General features: G+C 45.6%; 1 protein-coding gene across 1 annotated transcript in view; it reads right to left on the bottom strand.

Moving 5' to 3' along the window:
* Positions 1-17,452, bottom strand: part of ADAMTS12 (ADAM metallopeptidase with thrombospondin type 1 motif 12) — a gene marked incomplete at its 5' end in the record, with an annotated part of 188,196 nt that overhangs the window by 64,379 nt on the left and 106,365 nt on the right. Inside the window, 7 exons of the mRNA XM_006761798.2 lie at positions 2,036-2,205; positions 5,159-5,304; positions 6,926-7,018; positions 8,662-8,806; positions 9,363-9,506; positions 11,584-11,733; positions 15,636-15,760. Coding sequence (XP_006761861.1) covers positions 2,036-2,205; positions 5,159-5,304; positions 6,926-7,018; positions 8,662-8,806; positions 9,363-9,506; positions 11,584-11,733; positions 15,636-15,760 — 973 coding nt within the window. The remainder of the gene's footprint in view (positions 1-2,035; positions 2,206-5,158; positions 5,305-6,925; positions 7,019-8,661; positions 8,807-9,362; positions 9,507-11,583; positions 11,734-15,635; positions 15,761-17,452) is intronic.

The following is a 17,452-nucleotide window of genomic DNA, read 5'->3' as shown; positions in this document are numbered from 1 at the left end:
GCAGCACCTTTCCTCATTGGGTTTGTTTGCTTGCTTTTTCGCAGTCCATATAAGTATATACATAAGTTATCTGATATTCAAATGCCTGTCTCAGGAAGCTAAGTTGCACCAAAAACAAAATGATTCGCTCTTCTGGAGCATGAATGATGCTAAACTATGGGGAGCAAGGAGCAGACATTGCCCATGACAACCAATAGCTCCAAAGTGGACAAAGCACTCTAGGGTCTTTCTTTCCAAGGAATTGACAATAGCATTTTCATAACAGTTCAAATACACTGACAATAGCATTTTTATAACAGTTCAAATACATGCTTTTCATTCATTGCCCCACATCTATGAGTCCTCTCGTGTAGTAGCACTACACTGAAATTCCAAAAACTTTCAATCATGAAAAATTTGGTTAGTTATTTTTTTCTTCCTGTCTCAAATCTCCTTCACTCAGGGAAATCTTTGACGTTTCATTCCTCACAGGAATGATGACAAATAGCCCAGATACTTTCTGACGTTAATGTACAGATAATAGTCAGTGATGTTCTTCACCTTCAGAAGAGAATGAGCGACTGGTCCTGAGTCAGTGCAGCGCTGCCACGGCTGCCATTCATGCTCCAGCTCAGCCACATCCCCACCCCTCATGTGCATTCTCCAGATGCTTGCTTTTACTCTTCACCCTTCTCAGATTGTCTTGTATACACAATGTTCCTTCATGGCCCAGAGCTGGTGCTCATTCATTTCTGATGAAGTCATTCCTACATCTTTCCTGGTCCTGTTCTCTACCCACATGGAATGCCTGACTATTTCGATGCCTTTCCTCCTCCTTCTTGCAGTAGAAGGCTACTCAGACTTAAGGATCATCACCTACTGCCTTGGAAGCCTTCTTTGAAATTACTGCAAACCCACAATGACCTTTTCTGAATTTCTGCCCAAAATTACAATCTGTTTCACACGCACTTAATGAATTCCATGCGCCACTTATCACTTAATTGCACCTCAGCTGTTTTGAAGTGAGCCACCACGTTTGACAAACTTGTCTTTTATCTCCTGCAGAGCTCAGCACAGAGCTTGGATGTATTCAACCTTTAATATTTACTGACATTCATTGCCCCACATCTATGAGTCCTCTCGTGTAGTAGCACTACACTGAAATTTCAAAAACTTTCAATCATGAAAAATTTGGTTAGTTATTTTTTTCTTCCTGTCTCAAATCTCCTTCGCTCAGGGAAATCTTTGACGTTTCATTCCTCACAGGAATGATGACAAATAGCCCAGATACTTTCTGACGTTAATCTACAGATAATGGTCAGTGATGTTCTTCACCTTCAGAAGAGAATGAGCGACTGGTCCTGAGTCAGTGCAGCACTGCCACGGCTGCCATTCATGCTCCAGCTCAGCCACATCCCCACCCCTCATGTGCATTCTCCAGATGCTTGCTTTTACTCTTCACCCTTCTCAGATTGTCTTGTATACACAATGTTCCTTCATGGCCCAGAGCTGGTGCTCATTCATTTCTGATGAAGTCATTCCTACATCTTTCCTGGTCCTGTTCTCTACCCACATGGAATGCCTGACTATTTCGATGCCTTTCCTCCTCCTTCTTGCAGTAGAAGGCTACTCAGACTTAAGGATCATCACCTACTGCCTTGGAAGCCTTCTTTGAAATTACTGCAAACCCACAATGACCTTTTCTGAATTTCTGCCCAAAATTGCAATCTGTTTCACACGCTCATCAACAAGCACTTAATGAATTCCATGCGCCACTTATCACTTAATTGCACCTCAGCTGTTTTGAAGTGAGCCACCACGTTTGACAAACTTGTCTTTTATCTCCTGCAGAGCTCAGCACAGAGCTTGGATGTATTCAACCTTTAATATTTACTGATCGACCTAACTGGACCCTATTTTACCTGCTAAAATACAAAACATCTAAGGGTACATTTCTCTTTTTGTTGGACTTGGCGGGGTGGCACAGACCCCTGACATATGCTTTCTGATAATGGCTGTGGACCTGGATCTGGAATATACTGCTACAGCCCCTTACCTGGATTAAAAACCGGAAACCAGTTGTAGAACGCATTCTTGTAGGGCACCGTATCAAACTCGCTGCACTGCATCTGCCGAAATGTTGGTGCATCGGGGCGACAGGGGTGGACGTTGCACAGGCGATAGCGTTTCCTTTCTCCAGTGCAGTACTTTCCTCCAAACTTTGGCCTACAGATGAGACACAAAAGCTGTCCTGTTAGTTTCCTTAAAGGCCAGCATCTTCCTTTAAACTCCCCTGGCATGTGGCCATGCTCACACCTTCCCAAACCATGTCCCTCTCTACCCTTCACACTCAACTTTTAAATAAATTCTTCCAAGTTCATACATTTCTGTTTGTGTTGCTGTCCATGAACATTCAATCCCAAGCCCATTCTGAAATAGCTTGATCCCTTCCCACATTTACTCAGCTACCTGGTCATTAGCTGTATTTTTATATTTGTTTCCTCCTCTTTATTTCCATAATCACCAAACTTGTCCAAGCTTTATCTCCATTCCTGTCTCCCCTCTATCCATCTTTTTTCTTTAACCTTATTCAACCTATTGTACACACTCTTATCTGGTTAATTTTTACAAATACCTGAATTATTTTAGTTTCTTGTTTAAAATCCTTTAATAGCCACTGAATCAAATCCAGCCTTTTGAGCTTGGCCTTCAAGGCTCTCAAGATCTTGACTTAATTCCCTTTACTTCCCATATTCCCCTTCATCTGCACACTGCTCCAGTAACACTAACGTATTTTATGTATTTTTTTGTGCTTCTGGATAGATTTCCCCTCTCTTTGAGTCTCTAAATGTCTATATAACTGCCCATACTTTAAGGACCAAATAAATGCCATCTCCATAATGAATTTTTCCCAGAATCCTACCAGAAGTAATCTCTTTCTCCTCTTACATGACACTTCATCATCCTCCTGTATGTGCTTGCCAAAGAGAAGTCTCTGACTCAGGGAGTTCATAGTCACTGACTCCCTGTAGGTGGTACAAAGATTTGTCTTTGATATTGTAGTTTAGGCTGGTTTTCTACTCGTTATGATAGAGGGACACTCTATGCCTCAGAATATCTCCAATTCATCTCCATCCAGCAAACATCACTGAGGGCATTTTATGAGCCAAGCCGCACTGGGTTCTCACTGGACAGTGACTAACATTAAGGATACAGTCTCAAGGTCATTTGGTCACTCATTGGCATGAATCTGTGACCTAAATCCCAGCACAGAATCTGTGACTTGGTTCCACAGGTATTGTTCTCAGTGAACGTAAGCAAACCAGCCATTGAGATCATACACAGCCACTCACTTGAGGAGACTCTGTGACAAACTGTGGCCTGAGATGGGCATTAGGACCATTTTCTCCCTGAAGCTCTATTAGAGAATCATCCTTCAGTTCTTCAACAAGGATGTCCCTTTTTGATAACACAGGTCATTGACCATTATCCCCAAAAGGCTACAGATTGGTGGTAGCTGATATGCAGCATTGACAATGGGTTCCAGAGCAAATCACCTATATTTCCGGATCTCTACAATGGAAATCACTTTTCTGATCACACTAAAATAAATTATAAAATAAAGACTCTCTGGAAGAACGGAAGTGTAAGAAATTCTTGGTTTTACATTTATGAATTCACAGAAACCTTATGTTTAAACAAAAACAATTTTTATCAAAGGGTAAGATTTAAAAACAATTTTGTCCAAACTCCTCAAATGTATATTTATATGTGTGGTAAATGATTAAATATCATAATAATGGCTATATTAATTACAATTTACTGACAATTTTTAAAGTAGGTATTGTATAAAACTCTTTATAGATATTAACTTATTAACCCTGAGAAATTTATTATATATGTGATATGTATATACACATGCTTATATGTACATATAATATACATTTACACAATGGAACACTATACAGCTATTCAAAGAAGGATCTCTTACCCTTTGAGATAGCATGGATGGGCCAGGAGGTTAGCATACTAAGCTCACAAGCCAGAGAGAAAAATAAAATATCACATGATCTTACTTATATGTGGAATCTAATGAACAAAATAAACTGACGAACAAAACAGGTCCAAAAACATGGATACATGGAACAGACTGACAGATCTCGGGGGTGGGGGCAGAAGGAGGTTGACCAAAGAACATTTATGCATATATGCATAACCCATGGACAAAGACAATAGGGTGGGGAAGGCCTGGGTTGGGGTCTGGGTGGAGGGAGGCAAAGGGGTGGGAATGGGAGACATATGTAATGCTGTCAACAATAAATAACTCACTAAACAAACAAACAAACAAACAAATAAAATATAAGATTTGGAATTAAGATATTGAGGGAACTATAATAATGCTTATCATTTGCCTTTTACAAACTGTGACTCTTACTCTTCAATTTAGACTAATGTAAAAATAGGTAAAGAAGCTTAATACATTTTCTACTTACAGAAGGTATCATATGTATATTTAAAAAATTATACTTGGGAACTGGTATACCAGAAAATAATGAAATTGATAATGTAAGATATACTTGAACATCAATGGAATTTAAATTTAATTTATATATAATATCATCATACAAATTTAAAATATGAAAAAAGTAAGCAATTTGATTAAAACTTTGAAAGCCACTAGTGAAGTATCTTTTTTGGAATTCTTAACAAGCTAATATGGATCTCTAAGGTTTACAAAATCCTTATCTAAAACTTTAAAATAATAATCCCCAGAAATGTGCCTATTTGCTTAGTTACCTAAGGGAAGAAAAACATTTTTGCAAAACTGTACATTCGTTATGACTGAGAGAAAGCTGCAATCTTATCAGCAAACTTGGGTCTCACTGATCTGCTGATGGTGTGGTTTATCCAGGAGGCCTTAACTGCATAACCTCCTGGAGGCTTTCCCTTTAAAAGAAATGTGCTTATCTCTCCAAGCGATGGAATCCGCTTATTTATCCAAGTTCTAGCAAGAGCCCAGTGCCAAGCCCAAATGAAACACGGCAGAACCATTATTTGTTCACCCTCTGGGAATCTTCAGCGTCCCCACTGATTTCCCTCAGCAGGCGTGGGTCACCGATGTCAGTGGCCAAGCGGGTCTCCCAGCTCACGGGAGAGGGGGGTGCTTGGCCGCACTCACTCGGGGTTGTTGCAGAGCCTCTCCGCGCTCTGGGCCCCGGCCCCGCAGGTCCTGGAGCAGTGGGACCAGGACGACCAGCGGCCCCAGCCTCCGGGAATGCTCTCTGGCTTCTTCCCCACCGTGATGCACTTGCCGGCCATACACCACTGGAAAGAGAAGAGGAGGAGGTGTCAGGAAGGCTCCCACAGCAGGCTGCGCCGAGCACCCTAGACGTCCAACCCCGACTCTCCTCATCAGCTTCCTACAGCCCACGTCACACGGAGAACAGAGAGGAGCTCATAGAAGAATGTCCTCCAAGCGTCTTGGGCCTGAGGAACAGAGAATTTCAGGAATCGAGGGAACTTCACGGCACCTAGTTGCAGCCAAAGCAGGGGTGTTACTCAAAATGTGGTTGGCAGATCGCATGCCAGAATGTACATCAACACATCACTCCTTCACGGGGAATGTCTCCAGGAAAAGCGCGTCAGCTCAGTATGTTCTGTAACATAGCTGTTCAGTAACGTCATTAATTTACTTTCTGGCGCAAGCTCCTTATCTTGTTGTAGACAGCAACAAACATTTTACAGACTGGCACTGTGAGAACACTTCTTTACAGCCTCCCCGGGGTATTTAATGTCAGATAACGTTATCCTCCTGGTAAAAGTCCATTGGTTGCCAAAAACCACTACTTGTTAAGAATTTTAAGTTCTTTCTAGTATCAACAAAAATGTCTCTTTTCCTGTAACTTTACCCAGTGTTTTTAGTTTTGGTCTTTCGAGTGAGTCAGAAGAAAAAAAATCCACTCTCTCCCTCTTCAGGGAAATGCTTTAACAACTGTCAGTTTAGGAAGGTGAACCATATAAAAAGAAAAACAAAAAGAAAATACAACTTGGTTGTTAGAAATGGCCACACTACCCAGAAGATTTGGGCATGTTTTATCTGCTGCCCGCCCTGTCATTATTTCTGATCACTGTGTATTGACCAGGTTCTAAAACCTGTGATGGGTCAGGCCCTCCTCTAGCTGCATAAAGATTCCCACCAAATACCTACGTTCTAGACCAGCCGTGGGCAAACTTTTTGACTCGAGGGCCACAATGGGTTCTTAAACTGGACCGGAGGGCCGGAACAAAAGCATGGATGGAGTGTTTGTGTGAACTAATATAAATTCAAAGTAAACATCATTACATAAAAGGGTATGGTCTTTTTTTTTCAATAGTTTTATTCATTTCAAACAGGCCGGATCCGGCCTGTGGGCTGTAGTTTGCCCACGGCTGTTCTAGACCCACAACCAACCCAACTGGCTTTGTGGAGCAGCACACATTACCCACTTCCAGGGAAGCCTACAGAATATGTAACCTCTCTGAGTTCTTGGGTGTCTGGCTTTCTTGCTTAGCAGAGTGGACAGATCTTCAAGAAATGCCATCAGATCAGATGATGAGAAAGAAGACCACAAGTGGCCCAAGTCCACCATCTTTGGAAAGAAGCCACCACGGGCTTGTCCTTTGTGATCTTTAACATGAAGATGTGACTAACCACGCGCTCCTCGGAAGTGCATCAGGGGAAGACGGAATGGGTGTTCTGCGATTGGAAGTGTGGGGTTGGCCTCAGCCCTCTCTCCGTCACCACTTGTTCCCATGAAGGCTCAAAGGCGCAGGGGCGGTGGATCCTTTCCTCCGGCTGGTCCAGCTCTGTGGTCCCCATTCACCCAGAGACAGCCCCCTGCAGGGCCTTCTCCCCAGAACTCAGCGCCCGCCGCCCGCCAGCTGCCTGCCTCAGCCCACACGTCACCTTCCTCTCGCCACAGCGGGTCCCATCCGCAGCCGCGTCCAGCTTAGAGCGACAAAAGCCTTTCACCAAGCACCACAGCGTCTGGCAGACATTCTGGAAAACAAATGTGAGATCGCACCTTTTATATTTCAACACCTGCACAGAAGCGTTTCTACAGTGACGGTAAAACACACACACTCGTCCCCAGTACACGCTGCCGTTCCCATTGAGCAGTAGGGATGGCCTGGCTCAATGAGAGTTCCTTCTCCATGTCGATGTGATAGAAAGGAACCATTGGAGCACGCTCAAATGTCACCTGGACTTCGTCATAATTCCTAAACAGTGGTGCGGAGACCATGCCGGGCAACAAGAAAATGGGAGATAAAACACATTTCCTAAAAGTTGAGACTGTGATCTCTAGGTGTGTGGCACAATATCCATGTCCTTAGGTAGGGTAACTGGTGGCATTAGCCATCAAGGGCCAATCCAAAAACTGCGGGGAGAAGTTTACGAAGAGCTGGGTGGCTGTAACCTGAGCCTGCTCGCTGAAGGAAACGGAAGGTGTTCCATCCAGAAAGCCTCCGCTTACTTATTCCTGAAAGCAGCCAGCCTGTTTGAGCTGCCGGCCCCTGAGAAAGGAGGCCAAGCAGCGGACACTGCAGTCTCCCAGGAACAGTGGGGTGTAGAGATATTTAGGAGGCAGGATTGGTGGGACTTGGTAACCAGTTACAAGGGAGGGGTGAGGGGTTTTTGCCTCACTTGGGCCACTTTTGCATCTCTGTTCAGGTTTGCTTGTTCTGTGTAAACACATTTCCTTCTTCCTCAGTCTTTCTCTAAGTCTCCTTCTGTCTTTATCCTGTTGGATTGACATGTTTGCATCTGCCTCCTCTCCCAGAGCTGTGCTAGGCCAGAGCTCTGCTTATGGATTTGGAGTGCTCGCCTCCTCCATCTCACTCAGGACACAGAACAGAATCTGGCCCGGGCTCACTGCGAGTTGCTTCTCCTTGTCTACATGTTCAGAATAATACATAGACACGCCCAAGGGCAGGAGTCAGAGAATAGTCAAGATCCAGCTCACAAAGAAGTGAAAGAAGTCAGGACGTTATCCCGTGGTTAGTGGGGACCTTAAAATCAGAGAAGAGACGTGGCTAGATTGCGTGTTGTTGTTGTTTTGAAATAACCTGAGCAATGTGAGGGAAAGATCAGGTAGGAGGTAATTACAATAGCAAGGAGAGATGATGAGGACTGAATCAAGACAGATGTAGTGGGAATGAAAGAGACAGGACAGAGCCACCAACTCTTTAGGAGGTATCATCAGATGTTGAAAATAAAGACTACATTGGGGATGAATCTTATTCTGATCTTGGGATCTGGTGAAACTCTTTAACCAGATGGGAAATTCAGAAAAGAGAGCAATGTTAGGGATTACATTGTTTGCTATGGAGTCTGTAGGTGTGAATAATTGTGATTCCTGAAAAATCACTATAGAATTTTCTTCACCACCACCCAGTTGCAAAGAATTGCTTCCTCCACAGGATACCAAGGAGCTAGAGTCAAGGAATAGAAATGACCCCAACATCAGTCCTTCTGCTTTATCAATCCTTCTGCTTTATAGACACGGTGTTGTAATGGAAAGTTTGCATTTCCGTGTCTGGACCTTGGGATTTCCAAATATCTCCCTGGCCCTTCTTTCAGCGTACTGAAGACCTCAAGCCCAGCACATGCCCACCAGAGCCACCAGGACGCCCACCACTTACTTCTACTTCCTGGCAGAAGGTAGCATTGGGGCCATATTGCAGCTGGCATTGGTGGTGAACGTCATAGATCACTCCAGGGGCAATGACCTTGGACTTCAAGCCTTTCTTTTGGGGCATATCATTAAGACAGAACCCCCAGCCGCGGCTGAAACGAAGTTAATAGAAATGAGAAGAGATACTTATGATTTCCTTTGTCTTCAGTCTTTCATTCAACAGAAGCTTCTGCCCCTCCAGTTCACTCTTTGTCCTCAAGACAAGCTTATTTCCACAAGACAGAGACCCCTCCAGGCCCATAGTAGGAGCTAAAAGGAAACCCAAACCACATTCCATTCCACTGGTTCAGCTGTGATGTAGGAAATGCCAGCAGCGGTAAAATGAGAGAATCATCGCCTTATCCCCCGTGGGGTTTGGGTGACCACTTCTGCCATATCCTGGTTGCTCCTGCCAGTCGCACACCCAGCTCCTAAAGAGCCACCGTGAGATGGGAGCCATCGGGGGACAGGTGTTCCCCAGCCTGGCTGTGGCCGGAGGGCAGAGCCCACCTAGATCTCAGGGTCAGAAAGCGGAAGTGAAATCCACCCCTTCAGACGCTGTGGCCTGTGAGAGGAGCTGAGACTTTTCCAGGCCTCACGTAACACGCCACGTGACTTCCAGTGTAAGGGGACCCACGTGGGGCTGCTCTGAGCCACGCTGTCACTTACTCCAGGAAGCGGGTGATATACTCCTTGCTGCACTTGGACCACGTCAGCGGGATGGGGTTGTACTGGAGCTGGCGCGACATGATGTAGGGTTGCCTTCTGGCAGACTCACAGTCATTTTCCTTCCCATCGTGCTGGATGCCGAAGCTGCAGGGAGGCACAAGCCCACGGATATCAAGGAGGCAGGCATGCAGCGGGGAGAAGGCCAGAGTTCCCGCAAGGTGAACACCACCGAGCGCTACTTCTGTACAGAAGGCTTCTGCTTCCGCAGTGTGCCTTTCAAGTTGGAGGGAGTAGCTCATTTTCAACCCAAAAGCACAGGGAACATCTGAGGCAAGATTTGTCTCTTCGATGCACCCGGGGGAGCCATGTGGCTAATTAAAAAATGTCTGTTTGGTAGAAAGTGAAGAGCTCCCGGTTGGCTTTCTATGAGTCTAGAGCAGGGGTGGGCAAACTTTTTGACTCGAGGGCCACAATGGGTTCTTAAACTGGACCGGAGGGCCGGAACAAAAGCATGGATGGAGTGTTTGTGTGAACTAATATAAATTCAAAGTAAACATCATTACATAAAAGGGTACGGTCTTTTTTTTAGTTTTTTTCATTTCAAACGGGCCGGATCCGGCCTGCAGGCCGTAGTTTGCCCACAGCTGCTCTAGAGTCAGGAGGGCCAATGCTGTCTCAAGCTGTCTTCATTCTCCTGCTGCGGTACTCACAGCACAAAAGAACAAAACCGTCCTTCTCCCTTTTCACCATAATTGATGGGAGAACATGAAAGGGGAAGCCGATGGGACACTTCGACAAGGGACGCAGCTTAGGACGGCAGGGTTCTTTGGAAAAGACAATACTGCTGGGGGGAGGGGTGGAGAAGGCAGCAGGAAAAGGGAAAGACCAAATATGAGATGGGTTGACTCCATAAATGAAGCCACAGGCATGAGTCTATGGGAGCTGGGCAGGGCTGCCGAGGACAGCACATGTGGCCATCACTCATTCATAGGGTTGCCAAGAGTTAAGCTGACTCAAATAGCATGTAGCAGCAAGATACTGGAATTCATCACATTGATCTCCTAGGGGTTTTTGGTAAGGATCAAAGAAATTATAGTACCTAAGAAACTGCCTTATTCCACCTACTCATTGCACAGATAAGAAAACAGGTGTAGAGAGGTGAAGGCAATTATCTGAGGTCATCATAGCTGTTGATGGAAAAGCCAGGAATAAGCATTCACTTTTCCCAACTCCAAAGCCAATCCTCTGCGGGTAAAGGCAGTTTGCAAAGTTCCAATATGACATGAAAAAAATGACAAGAAAGCCCAGGCCGGAGAGGCCAGGCCTGGAATAAGCCAGTCTCCAGGGTTCTTGCCTCTGCCACCTTTTCCAGAAGCCCACCTGGGCACACCCCAGCGTTCTGTCCCTTCTTTGGAGGGAGGATTCCAGGCAGGCAGCTGCCTGACAGGCAGGGAGTGTAATTGAGTCATTTACTTGGCTCCCCTCTGAGTCGCTAGTTAGTGTGATGTGCTCTTATCTGTGGTTTGTAAATAGCCCAACAAAGTGCATTACAAATAAGCTAAGATCTTTCCTCCACGGGGACCTCCTGAATCCTCCTTATTCCTTCACGCAAACATTCTGAAACCAGCTTTTAACAAATTCATCTAATCAAAGTTACATGTTTTTGTGACAACTCAGACCTCCTGTTCACTGGTGGTTGTTTGATGGTCTTTCCAAGTTTATAGCAGTTTTCAATTTCTTATTTAGTCAGTGTTCTCCTTTACACATGGAAGTGAAATGAGACTCACAATGTGACCTACATCATAAGGTCATTGAGTGATTCAATGGCATGATGCCAAGTGTCAGGCATAAAGGAAGGGCACAAAATGTTACGGGTTGTGACTTTTTAATGATATCAATACAATTATTATTTCATAAGAACTAAACAGGCATTGTTTCTCCTGCATTAAACAATGAGTTAAAGCTTATCTCCTTGCTCCTGCTCGCCTCATTTTACTCCAGGGAACTACAGTATGATGCAGATGGTACAAGCAGTCAGGGCAGAGGAGGCCCTGGGGTCCTTAAAGTGTGTGATTACGTCTAACATTACAGGAGGAGGGTGAGTTTCAAGCCCCAGCGCAGTCCCACTGCCTATGTCCCTTTAAGGTGCTTCCCATTCTGTCTACTACCTGATACTGATACATGGACAAGGCGAAGAGATCGCAGTTTCCTTGGCCCTTACCTGTGTCCGAGCTCATGGGCAATCGTGAAAGCCAGCGGGAGGCCTGAGTCTTCATTGATGTTACAGCTCCGGCTAGGCTGGCACATGCCCGACAGGTGAGACAGGCCCAGCGTCTCGCAGGGGCGATTGACACCCCCACAGATGTCTTTTCTGAAAGCAGAGGACAGAGAGGCATGAGACATGCAGAGGGTGGAACACCTCCAAAACCCGCCTGGGAAAAGCTGGGCATTCATTCACATTCAGTGTGGTCTGTAGAGCATCATTGAAGTAAGTGTTTAAATGTCCATGCGAGCAGAGGGAGTGATTTTGAATTAATTAGGATTATTCTGATTGTACCTCCTGATTAATGAATCTCCCTATCATCTAAGGAATGCGAGAATTTATGCAGATGTTTTATTTTGAGTTGCTTTTGCTCTTGATCTCAGAAAGCAAATTATTTTATTTTCTCAGAAAAAGAAGGATCTGGTTGAAAACTGAAATTGACTTGGAATTGTAAACAAGGAAGGAACAATAGCAGTCACTGAGGTCTTTCAAATGTGAAATATTTTTTTTTCTTTTTTCTGAGGTCTGGATTCAAAACTCGTATGAGAATTTTTTCTCACTCATGAAAAAGGCAATTGGTCTGATAAACCCATCCAGAGATCAAATCAATTTTCTTTTCAGCTTCACTACCCTATCACTATTGCATATGGGAGGGGACAAACAATCAAAGTGAGAGAGAGAGAGAGAGAGAGAGAGAGAGAGAGAGAGAGAGGCATTGTTCCTCTTTTCACCAGGAATTCATTCTCTTCATTATTTCCCTAACTTGGAAGAAGAAAGGAGAGACTCCAGGATCTCCAAAATGCTAGTCACGGTTTTTAAATATAAAAATGTGCTCCCATATCCTGGTGGGGACTGTTTCCATCCCTGACAAGCGTTTGACAGAGTCATTCACTGGTCACTTGGTTTTCTTCGGTTCAAGAAGAGCTCTTTGCCGAGAGTGACTGGCCCAAATGCCAGCGAAGTGTGAGCTGTAGTCAGCTGCAGGGCTTAGCGCCTAGGTTTTGTGCGGATGCCATTTCTGGCCACACATGGTCTGTTTTGTGCGTCCGCTGTTCTACAGGAAAGATAGTGCAGGCAACTAGGTCCATTAAATAATTGTTGACTGAGTGCTTACTACATGCTAAAGGGGATAAAAGGGGGTAATAAAAGAATTGTAGGAATATGGTTTTTGTAGGTAAGCAGCCCAAGCTCCCCAAAAGATCATTAGCTCGACCTCCCCATGCACGGGATTATCAAAGAGAAAACATTCTTCGACATCCAGCCACTTGCCCCATTTCATGGAGTGTGATCAAGCCAAAGCCACGTCCTACTGACTGTGACTGTACAGATAACGCGGTTAAGGGGAACTTAGCATAGTCCTCCCGCGGCCAGCTCTGTCCTATACCTCCCTCCCTCCTCCCTTCCTCATCCTCCCTACTTATTCAGACCAGCGGCTCTCAGCAGGGGTGTTATGCTCCCCTCCCCATCCTAGGACACATTCGGGAATGTCGGGGGACAGTTTTCGTTGTCACAACTTGGAGGAAGGTTACTGGCATCTCATGGATAGAGGCCACAGATGCTGTTGGACATACTACTGTGCACAGGACACCCCCTCACAACAAAGAATGATGCAACCCAGAATGTCAGTGGGGCCGAGGTTGAGAAATCCTGCTTTAGAAACTGGAATACTCTCCGCTGCGTAGCAGCCAATGAGGTTCATCAGAACTTGAGACGAGACCTCTGTTCTAAGAAAGAAAAATGATCAGAGTAAGAAAAGAAAGGAGAGCAGAGCTGTCATACGCACAGTAAGAGTATAGCTAATGCGGTCTATCTGGTTTTAAGTCCCCGCTTTACCTGCTAATGGCAATGAGATTTTGGGCAAGGGGCCTAACCAAGCCTTAGTTTCCCCATCTGTAAAATAGGAGTGATAGATAGTAGTCAACCACCAGTGTTCCTGTGGGGATTAAATGGAATGGCGATTGTCCTAATAGATGTGGCACAGTGCTTGGCCCACATACACTCCACAATGCCAGCTCCCATTAGCTAACTCCCTCATTTCTTCATGTGAGAGTGAGAGGAGAATTCTTCCTGCTTTCAGGGAGAGAAAAGAGACTGAGCTGAGACACAGCTTCCAGGCGGCCAGTGGTGGTCCTGGAACCCAGGGTTCTTCCCTAGAGACAGGTCCTGCCTGGACTGAAGTCTTCTCCTGGCTTTTAGCCCAGTCCCCTGGAGTTCCCTGGCTGCCTGCTGGCCCCCCACAGCCTCCAGGCTTACATCCCAAACCCTCATTAACCTATTTCCCAGGGAGCTGTTCATCAATCGGAGGTGTCATAGTCCCAATGAACCTAATGTGATAGGCTCATGCAACAGACTTCTTATGGAACATCTTGGCAAGTTAAAATATATATATATAATTTATTTCAGAGAGAAAAAGAGAGGGGGAGAGATTTAGGAATATCAATGAAGAGAGAGAATCATTGATTGATTACTTTCTGCACACTCTCACTGGGGATCGAGCACACAACCCGGGCATGTGGCCTGACCAGAAGAGAGGGGGAGAGATTTAGGAATATCAATGAAGAGAGAGAATCATTGATTGATTACTTTCTGCACACTCCCACTGGGGATCGAGCACACAACCCGGGCATGTGGCCTGACCAGGAATCAACCATGACCTCAAAATGACCCATAATCTCCTGGTTCATAGGTTGACACTCAACCACTGAGCCATGCTGTCCAGGCCATGTTGGCAAATTTTGATACTTTCACCAAAAGAGTGAGTCTGATGGTTGGAGTTTTGGGCCAGGCTAAGGCAGATATTTGGATAGGGTCAGGGCTGATCCTTTATAGGCATCCGATGCACTGGGATTATCCTGTCAAAGGGACAGATGACAGACCAGCGTGTTCAGGGACAACACACACCCACAAGGCTTGACAGTGCAGTGCACGGGGTTCTCAGTGACTGAGGGACCAGGCAAAGGGGCTTCTTTTATTACACATCCCTGGATTTCTTGATGTCTCTGAATCTTCACAGGACTGCCCCATGAGAACTTATTCCACCCCATTAATGTAAGACCTTTATTTGTCTAGATTAAAATAGTATCTGGTATACAGTGGGTGCTCAATAAATATATTTTGAATTAACGAGCAAACATAGCCTTCCAAGAGTCTGGGTTCCAGTTCACTAGCTTTTCACAGCTATGAGTCCTAGGTTTGATGGTTCTAATTAGAACCACAGGGTCTACCAGTTGTCAAAACAAAATGGTGTGTCATGAGGGTGACGGGTAGAGAGGCATAAGCAAACCCTCTGTCTACTCAGGGGAGGACCTGCTCCCCATATTCTGTCCTCAACATCAGTCAGAGATCAGTTACAAGGAGGACTGATTTCTCTAGAAACTGTCGCATGTTTCTTAACTGGAGGAACATTTTTTTAAAAATATATTTTATTGATTTTTTTATAGAGAAGAAGGGAGAGAGATAGAGAGTTAGAAACATCGATGAGAGAGAAACATCGATCAGCTGCCTCCTGCACATCTCCTACTGGGGATGTGCCCACAACCCAGGTACATGCCCTTGACCGGAATCGAACCTGGGACCTTTCAGTCCGCAAGCCGACACTCTATCCACTGAGCCAAACCGGTTTTGGCACTGGAGGAACATTTTTAAAATAAAAAATAAAGGGTGGGAATCCCATGGTTAAAAGTAACTGGAGTCTTTAATGAGGATCCGCAGACAAGTGTTCTGATTGTTTATAAAGCCACATAGGGAAGCCATTTTAAAGAGCAAATCACCATTGGGATAGGCAAGGGCCAGCATTTTGCCAGCAGACACAGTTATTACCACAGAGACTTGCTATCTGCCCCTCACTCACGCGGGAGTCAGGAGTTGCTTAGATCATAGAAACTACCTTTAGAAATGACCAAGAACAGCAAAGAGTAAGGGAATTTCATGAGTTTGAATATCTGGTACCCCTCCCACCTGCCAGCCTGCCCTGCTCGCAGCCCCTGGCCTCCCCGTGGTCTCTGGGGTACCTGGTGAGAAGGACGGCCACGTCGTGATGGGCAGGGTTGAGGTCACTCTTGGGGTTGATACTCTTCTGCCACTTACAGAAGCTGGTCAGGGTCTTCTCGGCATGGTGCACTATTTTCAGCCCTTGCTGGAGAAGGAAGCGGAAGAGATTGCAGGGGTGAGTTTACCGTGGCTGGAGCCCATCACATCAGTCCCCAGAAGCAGCCAAGAGAGACGGGGACTGGGTGAGTGCCTCAGAGATCTGGCAGAATTGGGCAGAGGCCAAGCTCCTTCTCGGGGCTCACCCTCTGCTTAAACACTGTGACTCTCATGATTTCCGCTAAAAGAACCTGGAGGGGAGAACTTAGGACAGAAAGGATCACTTGGACAAGGAGCCCTTGAAGGAAAACCAAAATATGTCAGCAAAGACCCGCAGCTGTTGCAAGTTCTATTTCAGTGGCTCTCTGCTTCCAACATCAAAACCGTTCCGAAAAGGCATTTTTATTTCAGATGCAGAATGAATAGACTTGCAACAAAAAGCTCTTCCTTTCACGAGGCATCCCAGAAGGCTGGGGTTGCACTGGGTGGCTCCCTATCAATGCAACCTTCTAGGTTTTTGTTTTTTTTGTTTTTTTTTCCCTACTCAGATAAATTGATTTATTTTAGAATTTAGGGAAACACTAAACTGTACCACACTAGCAACATGCATATAAAATCAGAAGCAGAAATGGGCCTTTCAGATGCCTTCCCTCAATACATGAACTTTAGAGTAGGAGCAGGCACACATGGACTTCTTTCATAGCTGGTACAACCTTCTAGGTTTGACATCTGTGGGTGAAGGGCCTAGGGTTAGGGCCACTGGTTGTCTGGCAGCAATTAGGATGCTATAGAAGGTGCCCAGGCTGCAGCTTGCAGGGCTCCTGAGGCACCATGTGGCCCACAGTCGCTAGTGGGGATGGGAGGACAGGGTTTGCTCCACATTAACTGGGTGAACACTTGTCAGATGAGGGAGAAGGAAATGGGCTCCCAGCTCCAAGGGCACTCTGGTTTTATTTGAATTTCTACAGGAGAAATTGCTTTCCCTTTTGGAGGGGGGCGGTCTGTACATAGGCCATCCTGGTAAGGGAGGACTACCTGGAGAATGACTAGGGCCACTGGCCCACTGGAATCTCAGTCTATTGCTCTGGGCTCAGCCCCAGGACATTACACACCCTCTTCATCAAACCATGAACTTGCTTCTCCACTATCCTGTATTTTGCTAAGGCCACACCCAAAGCAAATTGCCTGTTAGAGACTCTCCCAGCTGCCCCTCCCATGCTACCTAACCACCAGAGACCTCTCATGAAAACATAGAAAGATGGCTCATCACCCGTGAAAAGTCAGCAACTGGGTTAGTACAATCAATTTAAATAGAAGAAACAGACTTTATTATTTAAAAATCCTCATCGTGCCCTAGCTGGTTTGGCTCAGTGGTTGGAGTGTGGGCCCACGGACTGAAGGTCCCGGGTTCGATCCCAGTCAAGGACATGTACCTTGGTTGCAGGCTAGCTCCTCAGCCCCAGTCAGGGTGTTTATGGGAGGCAACCAATGGATGTGTCTCTCTCACATTGATGTTTCTCTCTTGGTCCCTCCCCTTCCCTTCCACTCTCTCTAGAAATCAATGGAAAAATATATCCTCAGGTGAGAATTTAAAAACAAACAAAACCACCTCATTGTGACATCATCCAGCAAAATGATGTATCATGGAGGACGAGAAGAGGGATTCTGGGGAACCAGCGGGGCACAGGCAGTCAGGCGGTAGTCAGAACAGCAGCCCTACTGGAATGAATGGCCCACACCC

The sequence above is a fragment of the Myotis davidii genome, unplaced genomic scaffold (genome assembly GCF_000327345.1).
Source record: "Myotis davidii unplaced genomic scaffold, ASM32734v1 scaffold496, whole genome shotgun sequence".
Lineage (NCBI taxonomy): Eukaryota > Metazoa > Chordata > Mammalia > Chiroptera > Vespertilionidae > Myotis > Myotis davidii.
Note: the sequence above shows the minus strand (reverse complement) of the source record. Positions and strands in the feature narration are given on the sequence as shown.